This window comes from Microcaecilia unicolor, chromosome 6, assembly GCF_901765095.1.
Source record: "Microcaecilia unicolor chromosome 6, aMicUni1.1, whole genome shotgun sequence".
Lineage (NCBI taxonomy): Eukaryota > Metazoa > Chordata > Amphibia > Gymnophiona > Siphonopidae > Microcaecilia > Microcaecilia unicolor.
In genome coordinates, this window is record NC_044036.1 from 116,708,487 (window position 1) to 116,729,328 (window position 20,842).

The window sequence follows — 20,842 nt, forward strand, 5'->3', positions numbered from 1 at the left end:
CTAACCTAGCAACTGGAACAAGCAATGAAGTTCATTAAAATATTTAACGGGGGAAAAAAGTACGGAGACAATCTTCCTGTGTAACTAATGTGGGCAATTGATCTTTCTAGCTGTTTCCCACTACAGCTCTTTACATTTGTTCTACTGTAGTGGGGAGGGGGGGGGGGGGGAGTGTAAATAGAAGAAACTGAAAATAAAATGTAGGAAAAAAAAAAAAAGAATAGAGGGGGCAGGAAAGAAGGTAGACCAACTGCTTCCTAGAGAATGTAAACAAATGTACAGGTATAGCCCTGAACACCAAAGACTTTGAAAAGTTTCCTTTTTAATATTAATGGAAAACAGAGATGAGTATTCAGCAGCATTTCAAAGTGCCTACAGCATTTAAGATCTCCAGATATATACTAGAAAAATAAGTTGTGCTATATATCAGCAAGGTGTAAAGTTTCTTTTGCAGAAGAAACTCAGCAGGGCTTGACAAAGTTTCTTAGGGTCTAGAAGCCAGACTTGGAATGACAAATTTTTATTTATGTACATTTATAATGTGCTCAAGGTGATGAACAGCAAATTATTAAAGTGTACTCTTGGGGGAATTCTGTGCAACTGCAGAGCGCAAAATTCCCAAGTCCCACAGAACGCACAGAATTCTGTGCTTATCATGCAAAATTCTGCAAAGCAGCCACCTTTCAGTCTCTCTCCATTCTCTCCCTCCCCCTCGTAGATTTCGCAACAGGAGGAAGAGACCCGAAGTACAGTGGTTCACTTTCTCCTCCTCCTCCTCCTGTCACACAATCTCTGTAGGGGAGAGGAAGGCAGAACAAGGTGAATGTTCAATGGAGAGGGTGTGAGGTGTAAGCAGAGCAACAGAGCAAGGTAAGAGTGTGCTACTGGGATTTTGGGGAGAGGGCAGAGAAAGCAGAGTATGCACCATGGGGATGGGAAAGATGGCATAGAAATCCAAGAGTGTGCCATTGGGGTAGCAAGCGATCAAGCTTAAGGGTGTGCAATGGGAAGGGAGGGAGAGAGATACATTGATAGATGGGGGGAAAAAAAAGAGAAAGAATGAGAGGTGGGGGTGTATGCTGAAGGGGAGAAAAGAAGAAGTCTGGGTGTATGCAGAGGGGTGCAGAGAGAATGAGAGGTTGGGGTACTGCATGTAGACTTTGAGGGCAGACAGAATTAGGGGTCTTTCTCTCTCTATTTCCTAGCAAGACCCTCTGAGAACTGCATTGGAGTGAGAAATGGAACTGGGGAGGCTAGAGCCTGAGAAGAGAAAAGGCAGGGGGGATTTCAGGCCTTAGGATGGAGCAATTCTGAGCAAACACGCTACAAATGCAGAATTTTCAAAAATTTTGTGCAGAATTTCCCAGGAGTAAAAGTAGTAGGACCTCCATAAAAACTGCGCTAGACAATAGCAAAGACCTTTCCTCCAAACATCACACACAAGGGAAAGGAATAGGAAATTGGTTATTTTGGAGCTGAGATATAATTTAATTCGCCCCATTGTCTAAAACAGAGAATTCCCGACTGAGCTGCACTTTGAATCGGAGTCTTGCCAAGAACAAAGAAATCGCCAACTGAGCTGCACTTTAATTCACAACATTGCTAGCAACCAAAAAGTCCCCGACAGAGAAAAAACAGAGGGAAAAACAAAATGAGCGCCATTCGCATCGTAACATTTCGTTTTTTTTTTTTGTTTTTTTTTTTTAATAGCTTGAAAAATACATGTAAAAATTAATTGCGGGGAAAATATACTACCAATTGCCCCAACTACCGGAGAAACAATATCTCCTTTCCATTGAACAAACAGCCAAACACAGTAAAAGCAGAAAAACGCTGCCGCATCAAGGGAAATTGCAGCTGCAGGCAAAACAATGGCGGCCAAGCGCGCCAAAATGAGAATAAAGTTCGGGGGAGAAAACCACTGACCAGACCGACGAAGCAGGAAATCCGTGCCGCTGAAAAACAGATAACCTCCGATGCCGCACAAAACATGGTTTAGCCTCTGGCCCGACAGGAACCGTCAATACAGCTCCCAAGCTATACAGACCTGTCCAAGAGCGAGCACGCGCTTAACAGTTCGCGCCTCTCTCTTTTTTTTTTTTTTTTTTTTTACAACTACCGCCGCTAACAATGCCGGATAGCAGAGGAAAAATAATGAAGATAACAAAAAAATGCCGATTAAAGTCACAGCCGCTGACTTTTCACTTTTTTTTTTTTTTTTTAAATAGCTCCGCCAGAAAAGAAAATAAAGACTCTTCAAACAGAATAAGACAGAAGAGCTACCTGCTCGTTATAAGCCTGGGGAAATAAAAAACTACTTCCTTTAAATTCCTTTCATTTGAATTATTTTAATTTTCTTTTACTTGATTTAATTCTTTAAAAACAGCTGCCTATTAAAAGTGGCTGCCTCTCCCAAAGACGGTACACCTTTCCAGAGAAAGGGACGGCCCTTCCCTGCTAAGCCAGGGAGATGGGGAGGAAGGGGGGTGGACTCGAGACACCCGAGTTTAACACCCCAGAGGCTGTCAAAGAAAGAAAAGAAACCCTGTCAAGCCTCTAATTACGATTCCAGGCACAGAAGAAGTATTATAAATATATCTGTAATATCTTATAGAGAAAAAGAGAGAGAGAGAGACTAATGGGCTCACTTCCTACCTGCTGGGAGACTGAGAAAATACTGAGGCTAAGGTCACATGGCCAGGGCTCCTATTGGCTCTCTAGAGTCAGAGTTTTTTCTCAGTCTCCACCTGCTGGTAGGCGGGCACAACCCAACAGTCCAATCCTGGTCCGGTCCGGAGGGATGCTAAGGAAAAGACTATTGCTCTTCCCCATCGCCCACACTCCTACAGCATTATCTTGAAATAGAGACTCTAGGCTGTGGTTACTGGCACACTGGGGGAGAAGCTACCACCCATTTAATCTCAGAAGCTGCAACCTTAGCCATTCTCCATTGCCCACCTGCCCCCAGCTGCTGTTATTTTAACCCCTGGCCCACCCACTCCCAGCAACCACAGCCTAAAAGCCCCTCTCCATCATCTATCCAGCTATCCCAGCAGCAGCCTTGTTACATCCCCACCCCCAGCAGTAACCTCTCTGAATCCCTCTTCCCCTCCACCCCCCCCCCCCAATAAAAAAAAAATTCTTTAAAAATTTAAATTGATCCTACCAACACACCTGCTGGAGAATCTCCTCCTCACTAACAATGCTCTATATGGGCCATGTCTGTAGCTGCTAGAAGGCTCAATGTGAGTTGCATTTCCAGGGTGGATACCTCTCTTATCAGCGAATGCTACATACCTGTAGAAGGTATTCTCCGAGGACAGCAGGCTGATTGTTCTCACTGATGGGTGACGTCCACGGCAGCCCCTCCAATCGGAATCTTCACTAGCAAAGTCCTTTGCTAGTCCTCGCGCGCCCGCGCGCACCGCGCATGCGCGGCCGTCTTCCCGCCCGAAACCGGCTCGAGCCGGCCAGTCCAGTATGTAGCAAGACAATACAAGGGAAGACACAACTCCAAAGGGGAGGCGGGCGGGTTTGTGAGAACAATCAGCCTGCTGTCCTCGGAGAATACCTTCTACAGGTATGTAGCATTCGCTTTCTCCGAGGACAAGCAGGCTGCTTGTTCTCACTGATGGGGTATCCCTAGCCCCCAGGCTCACTCAAAACAACAACCATGGTCAATTGGGCCTCGCAACGGCGAGGACATAACTGAGATTGACCTAAAAAATTTACCAACTAACTGAGAGTGCAGCCTGGAACAGAACAAACAGGGCCCTCGGGGGGTGGAGTTGGATCCTAAAGCCCAAACAGGTTCTGAAGAACTGACTGCCCGAACCGACTGTCGCGTCGGGTATCCTGCTGCAGGCAGTAATGAGATGTGAATGTGTGGACAGATGACCACGTCGCAGCTTTGCAAATCTCTTCAATAGTGGCTGACTTCAAGTGGGCTACCGACGCTGCCATGGCTCTAACATTATGAGCCGTGACATGACCCTCAAGAGCCAGCCCAGCCTGGGCGTAAGTGAAGGAGATGCAATCTGCTAGCCAATTGGATATGGTGCGTTTCCCCACAGCCACTCCCCTCCTATTGGGATCAAAAGAAACAAACAATTGGGCGGACTGTCTGTTGGGCTGTGTCCGCTCCAGATAGAAGGCCAATGCTCTCTTGCAGTCCAATGTGTGCAGCTGACGTTCAGCAGGGCAGGAATGAGGACAGGGAAAAAAATGTTGGCAAGACAATTGACTGGTTCAGATGGAACTCCGACACAACCTTCGGCAGAAACTTAGGGTGAGTGCGGAGGACTACTCTGTTATGATGAAATTTGGTGTAAGGAGCCTGGGCTACCAGGGCCTGAAGCTCACTGACTCTACGAGCTGAAGTAACTGCCACCAAGAAAATGACCTTCCAGGTCAAGTACTTCAGATGGCAGGAGTTCAGTGGCTCAAAAGGAGGTTTCATCAGCTGGGTGAGAACGACATTGAGATCCCATGACACTGTAGGAGGCTTGATAGGGGGCTTTGACAAAAGCAAACCTCTCATGAAGCGAACAACTAAAGGCTGTCCTGAGATCGGCTTACCTTCCACACGGTAATGGTATGCACTGATTGCACTAAGGTGAACCCTTACAGAGTTGGTCTTGAGACCAGACTCAGACAAGTGCAGAAGGTATTCAAGCAGGGTCTGTGTAGGACAAGAGCGAGGATCTAGGGCCTTGCTGTCACACCAGACGGCAAACCTCCTCCACAGAAAGAAGTAACTCCTCTTAGTGGAATCTTTCCTGGAAGCAAGCAAGATGCGGGAGACACCCTCTGACAGGCCCAAAGAGGCAAAGTCTACGCTCTCAACATCCAGGCCGTGAGAGCCAGGGACCGGAGGCTGGGATGCAGAAGCGCCCCTTCGTCCTGTGTGATGAGGGTCGGAAAACACTCCAATCTCCACGGTTCTTCGGAGGACAACTCCAGAAGAAGAGGGAACCAGATCTGACGCGGCCAAAAAGGAGCAATCAGAATCATGGTGCCTCGGTCTTGCTTGAGTTTCAACAAAGTCTTCCCCACCAGAGGTATGGGAGGATAAGCATACAGCAGGCCCTCCCCCCAATCCAAGAGGAAGGCATCCGATGCCAGTCTGCCGTGGGCCTGAAGCCTGGAACAGAACTGAGGGACCTTGTGGTTGGCTCGAGATGCGAAGAGATCCACCAAGGGGGTGCCCCACACCTGGAAGATCTGCCGCACTACACGAGAATTGAGCGACCACTCGTGAGGTTGCATAATCCTGCTCAGCCTGTCGGCCAGACTGTTGTTTACGCCTGCCAGATATGTGGCTTGGAGCACCATGCCATGATGGCGAGCCCAGAGCCACATGCTGACGGCTTCCTGACACAGGGGGCGAGATCCGGTGCCCCCCTGCTTGTTGACATAGTACATGGCAACCTGGTTGTCTGTCTGAATTTGGATAATTTTGTGGGACAGTCGATCTCTGAAAGCCTTCAGAGCGTTCCAGATCGCTCGCAACTCCAGAAGATTGATCTGCAGATCGCGTTCCTGGAGGGACCAGCTTCCTTGGGTGTGAAGCCCATCGACATGAGCTCCCCATCCCAGGAGAGACGCATCCGTGGTCAGCACTTTTTGTGGCTGAGGAATTTGGAAAGTACGTCCCAGAGTCAAATTGGACCACATTGTCCACAAATGCAGGGATTTGAGAAAACTCGTGGACAGGTGGATCACGTCTTCTAGACCCCCAGCAGCCTGATACCACTGAGAGGCCAGGGTCCATTGAGCGGATCTCATGTGCAGACGGGCCATGGGAGTCACATGAACTGTGGAGACCATGTGGCCTAGCAATCTCAACATCTGCCGAGCTGTGATCTGCTGGGACGCTCGCACCCGCGAGACGAGGGACAACAAGTTGTTGGCTCTCGTCTCTGGGAGATAGGCGCGATCCGTCCAATAATCCAGCAGAGCTCCTATGAATTCGAGTTTCTGCACTGGGAGAAGGTGGGACTTTGGATAATTTATCACAAACCCCAGTAGCTCCAGGAGGCGAATAGTCATCTGCATGGACTGCAGGGCTCCTGCCTCGGATGTGTTCTTCACCAGCCAATCGTCGAGGTATGGGAACACGTGCACCCCCAGCCTGCGAAGTGCCGCTGCTACCACAGCCAAGCACTTTGTGAACACCCTGGGCGCAGAGGCGAGCCCAAAGGGTAGCACACAGTACTGGAAGTGACGTGTGCCCAGCTGAAATCTCAGATACTGTCTGTGAGCTGGCAGTATCGGGATGTGCGTATAGGCATCCTTCAAGTCCAGAGAGCATAGCCAATCTTTTTCATGAATCATGGGAAGAAGGGTGCCCAGGGAAAGCATCCTGAACTTTTCTTTTACGAGATATTTGTTCAGGGCCCTTAGGTCTAGGATGGGACGCATTCCCCCTGTTTTCTTTTCCACAAGGAAGTACCTGGAATAGAATCCCAGCCCTTCTTGCCCGGATGGCACGGGCTCGACCGCATTGGCGCTGAGAAGGGCGGAGAGTTCCTCTGCAAGTACCTGCTTGTGCTGGAAGCTGTAAGACTGAGCTCCCGGTGGACAATTTGGAGGTTTTGAGGCCAAATTGAGAGTGTATCCTTGCCGGACTATTTGGAGAACCCACTGATCGGAGGTTATGAGAGGCCACCTTTGGTGAAAAGCTTTCAACCTCCCTCCGACTGGCAGGTCGCCCGGCACTGACACTTGGACTTCGGCTATGCTCTGCTGGAGCCAGTCAAAAGCTCGCCCCTTGCTTTTGCTGGGGAGCCGAGGGGCCTTGCTGAGGCGCACGCTGCTGACGAGAGCGAGCGCGCTGGGGCTTAGCCTGGGCCGCAGGCTGTCGAGAAGGAGGATTGTACCTACGCTTGCCAGAAGAGTAGGGAACAGTCTTCCTTCCCCCGAAAAATCTTCTACCTGTAGAGGTAGATGCTGAAGGCTGCCGGCGGGAGAACTTGTCGAATGCGGTGTCCCGCTGGTGGAGATGCTCTACCACCTGTTCGACTTTCTCTCCAAAAATGTTGTCCGCACGGCAAGGCGAGTCCGCAATCCGCTGCTGGAGTCTATTCTCCAGGTCGGCGGCACGCAGCCATGAGAGCCTGCGCATCACCACACCTTGAGCAGCGGCCCTGGACGCAACATCAAAGGTGTCATACACCCCTCTGGCCAGGAATTTTCTGCACGCCTTCAGCTGCCTGACCACCTCCTGAAAAGGCTTAGCTTGCTCAGGGGGAAGAGCATCAACCAAGCCCGCCAACTGCCGCACATTGTTCCGCATGTGTATGCTCGTGTAGAGCTGGTAAGACTGGATTTTGGCCACGAGCATAGAAGAATGGTAGGCCTTCCTCCCAAAGGAGTCTAAGGTCCTAGGGTCTTTGCCCGGGGGCGCCGAAGCATGCTCCCTAGAACTCTTAGCCTTCTTTAGGGCCAAATCCACAACTCCAGAGTCGTGAGGCAACTGAGTGCGCATCAGCTCTGGGTCCCCATGGATTTGGTACTGGGACTCAATTTTCTTGGGGATGTGGGGATTAGTTAAGGGTTTTGTCCAGTTCGCAAGCAATGTCTTTTTTAGGACATGGTGCAAGGGAACAGTGGACGCTTCCTTAGGTGGAGAAGGATAGTCCAGGAGCTCAAACATTTCAGCCCTGGGCTCGTCCTCCACAACCACCGGGAAGGGGATGGCCGTAGACATCTCCCGGACAAAGGAAGCGAAAGACAGACTCTCAGGAGGAGAAAGCTGTCTTTCAGGAGGGAGTGGGATCAGAAGGAAGACCCTCAGACTCCTCGTCAGAGAAATATCTGGGGTCTTCCTCTTCCTCCCACGAGGCCTCACCCTCGGTGTCAGACACAAGTTCACGAACCTGTGTCTGCAACCTCGCCCGGCTCGACTCCATGGAACCACGTCCACGATGGGGGCGCCGAGAGGTAGACTCCCTCGCCCGCATCGGCGAAGCTCCCTCCGCCGACGTAGTCGGGGAGCCCTCCTGAGAGGTGGCCGCAGTCGGCACCGCACGCGGTACCGACGTCGGGGACCTCACCCCGGGCGATGGGCCAGCCGGCGCCTCGCTCGACGGTACCGGAGGCGCAAGCACCGCCGGTACCGGAGGGGTAGGGCGCAACAGCTCTCCCAGAATCTCTGGGAGAACGGCCCGGAGGCTCTCGTTCAGAGCGGCTGCAGAGAAAGGCAGAGAGGTCGATGCAGGCGTCGACGTCAGAACCTGTTCCGGGCGAGGAGGCTGTCCAGAGTGGAGCGCATCGACACCTCCTGAACAGAGGGTGAGCGGTCCTCTCGGTGCCGATGCCTGCTGGGTGCCGACTCCCTCGGCGACCCAGAGCTCTCGGTGCCGACGCGGGGAGGAGACCGGTGTCGATGCTTCTTCGACTTCTTCCGAAGCATGTCACCGGAGCTCCCCGGCACCGACGAGGAGGACGTAGAATCCAGCCGTCGCTTCCTCGGGGCCGAGGCCGAAGGAGGTCGGTCTCGGGGGGGCTGTACCGCAGGAGCCCTCAGGGTAGGAGGAGACCCACCCGAAGGCTCACCGCCACCAGCAGGGGAATGGACAGCCCTCACCTGCACTCCCGACGATGCACCACCGTCCGACATCAGCAGACGGGGTCCCGGTACCACCGACGTCGATGCAGCTATCCGATGTCCCGGCGCCGATGCAGAGGGCCGATGCCTCGATGCACTCAATGCACTGGCGGCCGAGGATGAAGCTCTGGACGCTGACGACGTCGATGCACTCGATACCCTCGGTGCCGATGCCGACGAAGAGCCCGAGAACAAAACGTTCCACTGGGCCAATCTCGCTACCTGAGTCCGCTTTTGCAAAAGGGAACACAGACTACAGGCCTGAGAGCGGTGCTCGGCCCCCAGACACCGAAGACACGACGCGTGTCTGTCAGTGAGCGAGATGATCCGGGCGCACTGGGTGCACTTCTTGAAGCCGCTGGAAGGCTTCGATGTCATGGGCGGAAAAATCACGCCGGCGAAATCAAAATCCGAAATGACGAATTTGAGCACCAAAAAGTTTTAGGGAGAAAATCTCGACCGAGGCCGAAAAGAGGCCTACCCCGACGACGAAAGAAAACTTACCGGGGCAAAGACTGAAAAATACGGGAAGGGGCAAACGAAGCCCGGGGGGCTTCCGGAGTACTTCCCGACAGTTTTTAAGGATTTTCCGAAGAAAAAAATAACACGCCAAAGAAAAGGACGCGCGAGGTCGACTTTCCGGGGCTCGACACGGCGAAAACACGACCGTACCGAGTGCGGACAAAAGAAGACTGGCCGGCTCGAGCCGGTTTCGGGCGGGAAGACGGCCGCGCATGCGCGGTGCGCGCGAGGACTAGCAAAGGACTTTGCTAGTGAAGATTCCGATTGGAGGGGCTGCCGTGGACGTCACCCATCAGTGAGAACAAGCAGCCTGCTTGTCCTCGGAGAATCTATTTTACAAACCCTCATAACCATAGGAGCCAACTTTTCAAAATGATTGGGGATGCTGAATTTTTTTTTTCCACAGGTTGTGCATTCCCACCCCCCCCCCCCCTCCGAGTTCCAGGCCCCCCCCTCTCCTCCGAGTGCCAGTCCCAACCCCACCTCTTCTCCCACAACAGTCCTCCGTCCTCACCTTTCTGCCGCCCAGAATTTAAAAAACTCATATCTCGGGTCCCGGCAGCAGTGAAAGGCGAGCAGGCTCGGCACTTCAGCCTTCCCTTCTTCTCTCAGCTCTGGTCCCTCCCTTGCGGAAACAGGAAATGAGGGCAGGACCAGAGCTGAGAGAGAAGGGAAGGCTGAAGCGCCCAGCCTGCTCGCCTTTCACTGCTGCTGGGACCTGAGGTTAAGATGAGTTTTAAATTCTGGGCGGCAGGAAGGTGAGGACGGAGGACTGTTGAGGGAGAAGAGATCAGGCAGGGCAGGCTGGCTGGGAACTTCCAGGGGGTTAAAATATTGGGGTGCTCGAGCACCCACGGAGTCAGCGCCTATGCTCATAACTAAATTTCTCCATACCTCTCTCCAGATTACTCTCTCCTCTAGCTGCACATCCTTCCCCAGCTCCTTCACTCCAGCACACACACAGTGCTCCCTCCCTCCAAAGAACACAGAAACCCAGCACTTCCTCTTTCCCCACCCAAGCATGCAGACAGCCACCTTTGCTCCCCCCCTTCTGGGCACACAGACATTCACCTCTTGCTCCCCCCCTTCAAATGACACACTCGCATCAAGTCACAGCACCACACATGGTTCAGACTTTACTTTTAGTGCCAAAGTGGCAAAGGAGGAAGCTGTGACCTGACACGAGCCGTGCTTTCCTTCACTTCTTATCAGTGCCAGCTGGGGGGGGGGGGGGGGGGGGGGGGGGGCTGTGTGCATGCCTACACACATGTGCAGTAAGGAGGTAAAGCAGGAGCAGAGAGAAACCGGAACTGCTTTTCTCCCTTCTCCCAGCTTCAGCGAAGTGCCTATATGCTCAGGTCTGCAGAACCTAGGCGCCACCGTCAGGTCCCATTTTTTTGGTCACCATGGTGACCTTGTGCTTGCGGGTTTGTTGAGCCCAGTATTAAGGATTCGGTTCTCAACTCAATCCTGATGACACACTCAGCCAATCAGATTTGCACCATATCCACAATCAATATGCATGAATCAGATTTATATAAATTGAAAGTAGTGCATGTAAATCTTACGCATATTGACTGAAAACCAAGTTCTGGTAGCAGCTACACAACGCAGTACATTGTACATATGTGAAATGTAAGAATATTCACAGCAACATATACTGTGCTAACTGATAACTCATTGTTGAACTACAGGTGGAGATATCATTTATAGCCGCAGACACCTAGGGGGGAAAAGACTTTTGATACACATGACCACAGCTGAATGATTACTTGCATGGAAGGAAAATAACCAACATTTACTTTTACACAGATGAAATATGGGCATTCACAACATATACATTTTTTACCCACATCAAATAGGAGCAGGGACATGTCACAGGACGCAAACTGACATTGGCGTATACACCGGTTCTCATTTCCAAACACTCAGAAAGGCACTTCCCTTTATAACGTGCTTGTTGTCCTGGGGGAATAAGCACTATGAGGCGATCCCAAAAAAACTCCCTTAACATGGCTATATCTATGGATTTCGTGGGCTTCCATAAAGCCCTGCCCAAACCAAGATATCCATACAGCATACCTGCATGCACCAGACTAGCAGTACGTACATACCTGTCACTGATAGATACTAGAAAATCTTTTGGAGTGGAAGAGAAGAGTTCATAATTTGCAATGTCGAGCTGTTTCACTTGAATTGGCTCACAAAGTTCAATAACAAACCTTAAAAGGGGCGAAAAAATACAGAACAGGATGTTCAAGTCAAAAACATCAACCACTGTAATGCAAACTCTTACACACATCTTAATTTTCACTCACATATCTTCTGCAGTAATTTTTCTAATGTACAATTTACAGCTCCCACAACCTGGCAGTTTTTAAATGTTAGGTTATGTAACGCTATTTTAGTAATATAACCACAAACCTGCCGTATCTCAAACAAGCAAGACGAATTAGTTACTTCTAGAGCACCAGGTAATATAAGCAGAACCACTTTAAGATAGCAATAAAAGCATCATGGGTATCGAGCAACACAACAGAAGCTGCTTGAAAATAAAAGACCCAATCAGGAATTAACGCAAAAGTCAGCTATTTTTAAAGTAAGTTACCCAGGTAAGTTTGATTTGACTGGAAATAGTTCTCCTCTGCCAGGCTATAAGTACAAGAAACTGCCATACTGCACATTTAGCAATAACCAGAATACTATATAGCAGGTTTTCAGCTTCTGTTGCTATGATATGACTAAGACTGGATGTCATAATGCTGCTCTTCCCAGGAGCTTGCTTGTCCTGAAACAGCTGACAGCTCATTTTATTGAACTCACCAGATTTTAGTGCTGCAAGGATTCAGCATGTAGAGGTCCATGTTTTCAATCAGAATGGCGGATGTGCTCTGCTCAAGAGAAGAGTATAAATTGATTAATATAGCCTTAACCTGAAATGTGATTTAAGAATTCCATTTTAGCCCTACTCTCTCAAGCCTCCCACTTAACGAGATCTTCAGAATTAACCCAGTGTATTATTAACACCGTCCACTGTCACTTTATTGTGACTGCTTCTCAGGCTCAGAATGGTATAGCTATAGTATCACAACCACCAAGTGGAGAGCTAAAAACTGCTGTTGTGACTCTACCTGGCTAATATTCATTAGGCACACTCCACAGTAACCTCTAAAATATGGTTGGAGTCACCTGTTCCCACAAGAAAGAACATTATAGAAAACCTTCCTATAAAATTAAAACTAAACACAAAATCATAATATGGTTAAAGGAAATGGCTGCTCAAAAAAAACCCACATCAGGTAAGCCATACTGAGTCAAACCAAGATGCATTGAGCCCAGCAACCTGTCTGGGGCACAAGTACCTGGCAGATTTTTTATTTATTTTTGTTACATTTGTACCCCGCACTTTCCCACTCATGGCAGGCTTAATGCGGCTTACATGGAGCAATGGAGGGTTAAGTGACTTGCCCAGAGTCACAAGGAGCTGCCTGTGCCAGGAATCGAACTCACTTCCTCAGTTCCCCAGGACCAAAGTCCACCACCCTAACCCTCAGATCACAAAAATAGCTGTTTTCATAGCTCATTTCCAGGGATGAGCAACTGCTCTCCCAAAGTCTACCTGGCTAATACCATCTTTTATGGACTTTTCCTCCAGAAACTTATTCAACAGCTTATGTCCTGCATAAAAAACACCTTTATATTATTTGTTTTTAATCTGGTGGCAATTTGCATTCATGGACAGTCCTCTTATTTTTCTGTCTAAAAAGTTAAACAACCATTGCCTGCTTATTTCTACTCAGAATGTTATAAACTTGGCCTCGCTTCACTTTCTGGGATGAAAAGATATGCTGCTCTAACCTCAAAGCCTCAGGTAAAGTATTCCAAAGCAATGGCCCAGCAAATGAAACAGCCCATTTGAGACATTAACTACTTGAGTTGAACAAACAAGGGAGAAAAAAAATCTGTATATGCAGAGAAATTTTGTATAAGATAGAAATCTACCGTATATAGTTGAACACAGAGATTTTTTTGGCCAAAACAAAAAAAAGGCATCAAAAATTTAATCCCAGTTTATATTCGAAACCTACCTCTCTCCCACCCCCCTGATGTCCGGCATCCCTATTGTTCCCTCCCAATAGCAACCCTCCTCCACCGCCGCGACCACCACTAGCACCCCCCTCCCCAAACCGGCAGAATTCTTCCAGACTCTCTCCCTCCTCTCAACAGGTACGGCTCACACTTGGTTCCTCACCCTCCCCCAACAAACCTCCCAGACCCACCAGTAGGTTCGTCCAAGTTTACAATACCTCTCTGGTGGTCTAGTGGCGCACTAGGACTGGAGCAATCCCCACTCACTCCTGCCCATGCCATCTCCATGGTAAAAAACACAACTGCTTAGACTGGAAATCACGGTAGCCACTTTTACCACAAAGACAGTATGGGCAGGGACAAGTGAGGTCGCTTCTGCCCCATCATGCTACCAGAAGAGGGGAAGGAACTAAGTGTGAGCCATGCCTGTTTGGGGGAGGGGGGGAATGGAGGGAGTCTGTGAGAACTCTGCCCGTTCAGAGGGACTGGCGGCAGCAGTAAAGGAGACTACTGGGAGGGAATGGTAGGAATACTGGACAATACAGGGAGAGAAGGAAGGATGGAAGGGGAGGAATGCTGGAATATAAAACCTTGGTTAATATTTTAGTTAACATTTTTCCCCTAAAAAAAAAAAATGGGTGGGGGAATGCTTTTGGTTTATATTCAGATGGGTTTACATTTGAGTGTATACAGTACTTTGTTTCAACAAGATAAAAAATATTGCAGGAATAAGAGAATGAACTCTACAAGCTGCTTACAGAAAAATACCATATTTTAAATATGGGCAAACACATAGATAGACAAACAAAAAAAACTGTTTGAAAAAGCAAATGTTTCATACAAGTAGTCACACAAATATAACTACCTTTGCTTCTGGATTAGCTGCCAGTATTTTTGCACCACACTCAACAGAGGCATAATTATTTCTGTTCTTCTGGACTTTCTTTGTAGAATGCTGCCCGCCATTAGAAGATGGGTGCATAGATTGGCCTGCAAAATAGGGAGTTAGAGAATTACAATCTACAGTGGATCCTTGTAGAGGCTGTTAGCTCACTCCCATATACAGAAGCACACCTGCAACTAAGATGGTAACATTCCATTTCTAGATGTTATACTAAAAAAAAAAAAAAAAAAAAGCCAGCCATAACTTTTAGCTTCTATTGGCATCAAATTCAGAACACACTGCCTAGCCTACTGTGGCAGTACCTTTCATTCTTCAGGACTTGTTGCTGCTATTCTTTCCCACCCAAAACCAAAATAAATGACTGGGCAAACCAGACTACTGAAGAAGACAAGGCTGAAATATCCTACCTGAAGTTACTTATAAAATGATTTTCACATTTTATAACCTTGCAATGAACAGTAAATTAGTTAAGTGGCCCTCTCTATAAACACTGCATGTAGTACTCCTTTGATCCTCATTGAAAAAGGCAAGCATAACACTATCAGGTTGAAAAAAAGATAGAATATAGCATCAACAACAGTTGTGATTTACACTTTAATGCCTCAGTTGTTTTACTCACTCTTTTCTTTTTCTACCTCCATAACCTGTTTCTTCCATTCATCAAAAGTTGGAATATCTCCTGGATCCTTTGGGCTCCCCACTGCAGTGGGATCAATATCTGCTGCTTTTCTGTGGTCTAATTTCTGCAACAGAAGAACAATCAATTAAAATCAAAGAGCAGCTATGAAACTAAAGGGTATTTCAACACTGAAAACTCAAGTTGCAGTTAAGTTCCCCAGGGATGTACAGACTAAATGGAGACTTTTGAATCAGAATACCATAGCTCTGTTAAACTGTAGATCTTTGAAATCTAAGACTTTGCTCATTAGAGATTACCTTGCAACTTCTTACTGCCATTTATGTCTTACTGAAATATGGTTAAAAACTAGTGACCTTTTTCAGTCTTCATCCAGGATTCAACATTTTTTTTCCAGTCAAGATCCAAGGAGGAAAGGGGTATATCAAATCATTTATTCCACTGACTTCTGGGTGGAGATTTTGGCAGTGAAAATTTCAGGACATACATCTTTTTCACATTGCTTTTTTCATTGTCCACCATCTCTTACCGCTGATCATTGGAACTGTTGATATCAAGCTGTCGTTGAAGTTACTGTCCAATATTCAAACCTTTCAATTTCAGGGGACTCAATGTTCATATGAATGTCCCTAGTCATCCTTAAACAGCCTATTTATCTGATCCGAACCTTCAGCAATGGGTCCCTTTCCCTACCCATCAGGCAGGACACACACTTGATCTTGTACTGTGTCACGTATATATTTCCCTTTTGCACTTCATTCTTTTTCTAGTACTCTAGTATCATGGTCTGATCATTTTTTGGTCCAATTTTCTTTGAATATGACAAAGAGGCATGTTTTCAAAGCACTTAGCCTTCCAAAGTTCCATAGGTTTCTATGGAACTTTGGAAGGCTAAGTGCTTTGAAAATATGCCTCAAAGTATGCTTCCCTGAAACCAGATTTGTATATCTGGTCCTTCAGGAAGCAGCAAGCCATGGGGGGGGGGGGGGGGGGGAGCCTATAAAGGAAATGACGAGCGGGGGGGGGGGGGGGGGGGGTTAGTTTTTAATTTTACATTCAAAACTTCTTTTCTAAATCTTAACAGTACATCTCTTTGCATTTGTCTACTAGCATGCAACATCTGGGGAGAGTGGACTCAACTATACGAGAGCACATTTTTCCCCATAGAAGTCTTGCAACACCTACCTCTCTTAAGTTCTCTGAAGCATTTAGCGCAGATTCTGGTTTTGATGCTTCCTTTTCAGGTGCTGGAACCTCAGACTTGAACTCTGATCTTGTTACCTTCCTTTTGCCGTGTGAAGAGGAGATGTTCTCTACAGGTTGATTCCCAAGACTTAAAAGGTAAAAGGCCAAAATATACCCTTTTTAACATTAAAGTACAAATACTGAAAGGCAGCCAAGCTTTTCTTGATGATTTCTGCACATAAAAGGATACATGCATATGCACATGTGAAGGTATGTACACACACAAGCATATAGCTATGCACACACACAAACGGAGACAGAAGCAAGCAGATCTTGTAAGTGACCACGGCCAGCAAAGCAAAGGAAATGCTACTTTTTTTTTTTTTTTTCTTTTTTGCAAGTCAGGCTCAGCCTACTTCAGTACTCACCTCTTTGGTGGCGTGGCAAAGGAGGAAGGCTCACTCTGAGGGTCAGCCTCGAGTGTCCCTCCAGTGTCACAGTCAGGTTGTGACTGCTCAGCTTCACTAGAGCTGACCAGAGAGAAAGCGGCACTGGAATTTTCTATAGCACTGAAGGGAAACAAATAATAAATGGGCTTTTTTTACCCTTCTGTGTGCAAATATATAAAAGTCTCACCTTTTTTTCCTTTATAAGTAAGGACATGATATGTACATTTCAAAAACACACAAACTGATGGGACAGTATCTTACTTTGATATAATGACAACACTGGACAAAAAGGGGCTGTTGTTGAGGCTGACATTTTACTACTTTAGTTTAATGCAGTAGTCGAACCCTGAATTTTCTTGAATATTTACAGTTGATAGTAGACCTTAATACCCTTTACATGAATCATCTTACCCTGTATATGTTTTTCCTAAATTGGTCCCCAGTGTCCACATTCATAAAAAAAAAAAAAAAAACACCACACAGCAACACAAGCAGAAAATGACAGCAGTTAAGACCATATGGCCTAGCCAGCCTGCCCATTCATACCAGCTATGTATCTCTACCATCCCTTCCGTTCCCTTAGAGATCCCTCTGCACTTGTCCCATGCTTTCTTGAATTCAAATATGGTACGCTTGTCTCCACCATCTCCACTGGGAGTGTGATATTAAACATGAAGCACTCAAACACTGCTTTCCGAGTGATTATTTTCTGGAAACCTGACAGCAGAACTCTACTGGCATGAAAACACACTAAATAATCATAACAATGACTATAGCCCTGGTATATACAAGCACTCCACCTGGATTTATTTTTACCAGGGAAGATCATTCCAATATATAAATGCTCATCCTCTATACATTCTTTTTACAATGACCAGTTTCCAACATTAGTATAAAAATATCAATAAGAGGACAAGATATGGCAAACCACACAATTGCTCTGCATGTTCCCTCCTCAGACACACTCAATGTATAAACTACAGGCCCCAATACAGCGAATGATACATACCTGTAGCAGGTGTTCTCCGAGGACAGCAGGCTGATTGTTCTCACAACTGAGTAGACGTCCACGGCAGCCCCCTCCAACCGGAAGAAAAGTCTCACGGGAGGTCCTGCACGCGGGGCACGCCCACCGCGCATGCGCGGCCGCCTTCCTGCCCTTGCGCGACCACTCCCACTCAGTTAAATGACAAGCAAAGGAATAAGAAAAGACAACTCCAAAGGGGAGGAGGAAGGGATGGTGAGAACAATCAGCCTGCTGTCCTCGGATAACACCTGCTACAGGTATGTATCATTTGCTTTCTCTGAGGACAAGCAGGCTGCTTATTCTCACGACTGGGGTATCCCTAGCTCTCAGGCTCACTCAAAACAACAAACAGGGTCAACTGGGCCTCGCAACGGCGAGGACATAACAGAAATTGACCTACGAAGAACAACTAACTGGGAGTGCAGCCTGAACAGAATAAAACCGGGCCCAGGAGGGTGGAGTTGGATTCAAACCCCGAACAGATTCTGCAGCACCTACTACCCAAACCGACTGTTGCGTCGGGTATCCTGCTGGAGGCAGTAATGTGATGTGAATGTGTGGACTGGTGGACCACGTCGCAGCCTTGCAAATCTCTTCAATAGTGGCTGACTTCAAGTGGGCCACTGAAGCTGCCATGGCTCTAACACTATGAGCCGTGACATGACCCTCAAGAGTCAGCCCAGCCTGGGCGTTAAGTGAAGGAAATGCAATCTGCTAGCCAATTGGAGATGGTGCGTTTCCCGACAGCGACCCCCTTCCTATTGGGGTCGAAAGAAACAAACAATTGGGCGGACTGTATGTGGGGCTCTGTCCGCTCCAGGTAGAAGGCCAATGCTCTCTTACAGTCCAATGTGTGCAACTGACGTTCAGCAGGGCAGGTATGAGGCCTGGGAAAGAATGCTGGCAAGACAATTGACTGGTTAAGATGGAACTCCAACATCACCTTTGGCAGGAACTTAGGGTGAGTGCGAAGGACTACTCTGTTGTGATGGAATTTTGTATAAGGAGCATGAGCTACCAGGGCTTGAAGCTCACTGACTCTATGAGCTGAAGTAACTGCCACCAAGAAAATGACCTTCCAGGTCAAGTACTTCAGATGGCAGGAGTTCAGTGGCTCAAAAGGAGGTTTCATCAGCTTGACAGGGGGCTTTGACAAAAGCAAACCTCTCATGAATCTATCGACTAAAGGCTGTCCAGAGATGGGCTTACCCTCTACACAATGATGGTAAGCGCTAATTGCACTAAGGTAGTTCCTTACTGAGTTGGTCTTGAGACCAGACTCCGATAAGTGTAGAAGGTATTCAAGCAGGGTCTGTGCAGGACAAGAGTGAGGTTCTAGGGCCTTGCCCTCACACCAAACGACAAACCTCCTCCACTTAAAGTAACTCTTCTTAGTGGAATCCTTCCTGGAAGCAAGCAAGATGCAGGAGACACCCTTGGACAGACCTAAGGAAGCAAAATCTACGCCCTCAACATCCAGGCCATGATAGCCAGAGACTGAAGGTTGGGGTACAGAAGTGTTCCCTCGTTTTGCGAGATGAGGAGGGTTGGAAAACACTCCAATCTCCACGGTTCTTCGGAGGATAACTACTACTTTTTTTTTTGTTGTTGTTATATTTGTACCCCGCGCTTTCCCACTCATGGCAGGCTCAATGCAGCTTACATGGGGCAATGGAGGGTTAAGTGACTTGCCCAGAGTCACAAGGAGCTGCCTGTGCCTGAAGTGGGAATCGAACTCAGTTCCTCAGTTCCCCAGGACCAAAGTCCACCACCCTAACCACTAGGCAACTCCTCCACTCCTACTACTATTAAACATTTCTATAGCGCTACTAGACTTACGCAGCGCTGTACAAATTAACATGAAAAGACAATCCCTGCTCAACAGAGCTTACAATCTAAATTGGACAGACGAACAGACAGCTAGGGGTGGGGAAATTGCAGTGGTAGGGGTGATAAGTGAGGGTGTTGAGTAAGAGTCATGGTTAGGAGTCGAAAGCAGTAGCAAAGAGGTGAGCTTTAAGCCTAGACTTGAAGACAGCCAGAGACTGAGCCTGACGTACTGGCTCAGGGAGTCTATTCCAGGCATAGGGAGCAGCGAGATAGAAGGAACAGAGTCGGGAGTTAGCAGTGGGGGAGAAGGGGGACGACAGGAGACATTTACCCAGCGAACGGAGTTCACGGGGAGGAATGTAGGGAGAGATGAGAGCGGAAAGGTACTGAGGAGCTGCGGAGTGGATGCACTTGTAGGTCAAAAGAAGTCTGAACCGTATGCGGAAGCGGATAGGGAGCCAGTGAAGCGACTTGAGGAGAGGGCTAACGTGAGTAGAGCGACTCTGGCAGAATATAAGACGCGCAGCAGAGTTTTGGACAGATTGAAGAGGAGATAGATGGCTGAGCGGGAGACCAGCGAGAAGCAAGTTGCAGTAGTCTAGGCGAGAGTTGATAAGGGTGTGGGTAAGGGTTTTGATAGCGTCCTCGGAGAGGAAAGGGCGAATTTTGTTAATATTATAGAGAAAGAAACGACAGGTTTTGGCAATCTGCTGAATATGAGCAGAGAAGGAGAGAGCGGAGTCAAAGATGACTCCAAGGTTGCGCGCAGACGGGACAGGGAGGATGAGAGTGTTATCTACCGAAATAGAGAACGGGGGGAGAGGAGAGGCAGGTTTAGGGGGAAAGAAGAGAAGCTCGGTTTTGGTCATGTTTAGTTTCAGGTGGCGGCGAGACATCCAGGCAGCGATGTCAGACAGGCAGGCCGATACTTTGGTCTGGATTTCAGCTGAGATATCCAGTGCGGAGAGGTAGATCTGGGTATCATCAGCGTAAAGGTGGTATTGAAAGCCATGGGATGAGATCAGAGCACCAAGGGAAGAGGTATAGATGGAGAAGAGGAGAGGTCCTAGGACAGATCCCTGGGGTACACCGACTGTTAGCGGGATAGATGTGGAGGAGGAACCACCAGAGTATACGCTAAGAGTAGGGGTGGAGAGATAGGAAGAGAACCAGGAAAGAACAGGGCCCCGGAATCCAAGAGAGGATAATGTATCAAGGAGTAAGGTGTGATCAACAGTATCAAAAGCAGCAGACAGGTCGAGGAGGATGACAATAGAGTAGAGACCTTTAGATTTGGCCAGTAACAGGTCATTGGAGACTTTGGCAAGTGCCGTTTCAGTCGAGTGAAGAGAACGAAAGCCAGATTGGAGCGGGTCAAGAATAGCTCGAGATGAAAGGAAGTCCAGAAGAGGAGGGAACCAGATTTGACAGGGCCAAAAGGGCGCGATCAGAATCATGGTGTCACGGTCTTGCTTGAGTTTCAATAAGGTCTTCCCCACCAAAGGTATGGGAGGATACGCATACAGGAGACCCTCCCCCCAATGTAGGAGAAAGGCATCTGACGCTAGTCTGCCGTGTGCCTGTAGTC

The 20,842-nt window shown here is 48.1% G+C and overlaps 1 protein-coding gene across 5 annotated transcripts in view; it reads right to left on the reverse strand.

Moving 5' to 3' along the window:
* SUCO (SUN domain containing ossification factor) overlaps positions 1 to 20,842 on the reverse strand; it is a 256,708-nt gene that overhangs the window by 171,309 nt on the left and 64,557 nt on the right. For all 5 annotated transcript variants that reach the window (XM_030208502.1, XM_030208500.1, XM_030208501.1 and 2 more), the window contains exons 5-10: positions 16,377 to 16,517; positions 15,949 to 16,096; positions 14,746 to 14,869; positions 14,088 to 14,212; positions 11,957 to 12,024; positions 11,248 to 11,355 (exon numbers count right to left, since the gene is read on the reverse strand). In XM_030208502.1, the coding sequence (XP_030064362.1) occupies positions 11,248 to 11,355; positions 11,957 to 12,024; positions 14,088 to 14,212; positions 14,746 to 14,869; positions 15,949 to 16,096; positions 16,377 to 16,517 (714 nt within the window). The remainder of the gene's footprint in view (positions 1 to 11,247; positions 11,356 to 11,956; positions 12,025 to 14,087; positions 14,213 to 14,745; positions 14,870 to 15,948; positions 16,097 to 16,376; positions 16,518 to 20,842) is intronic.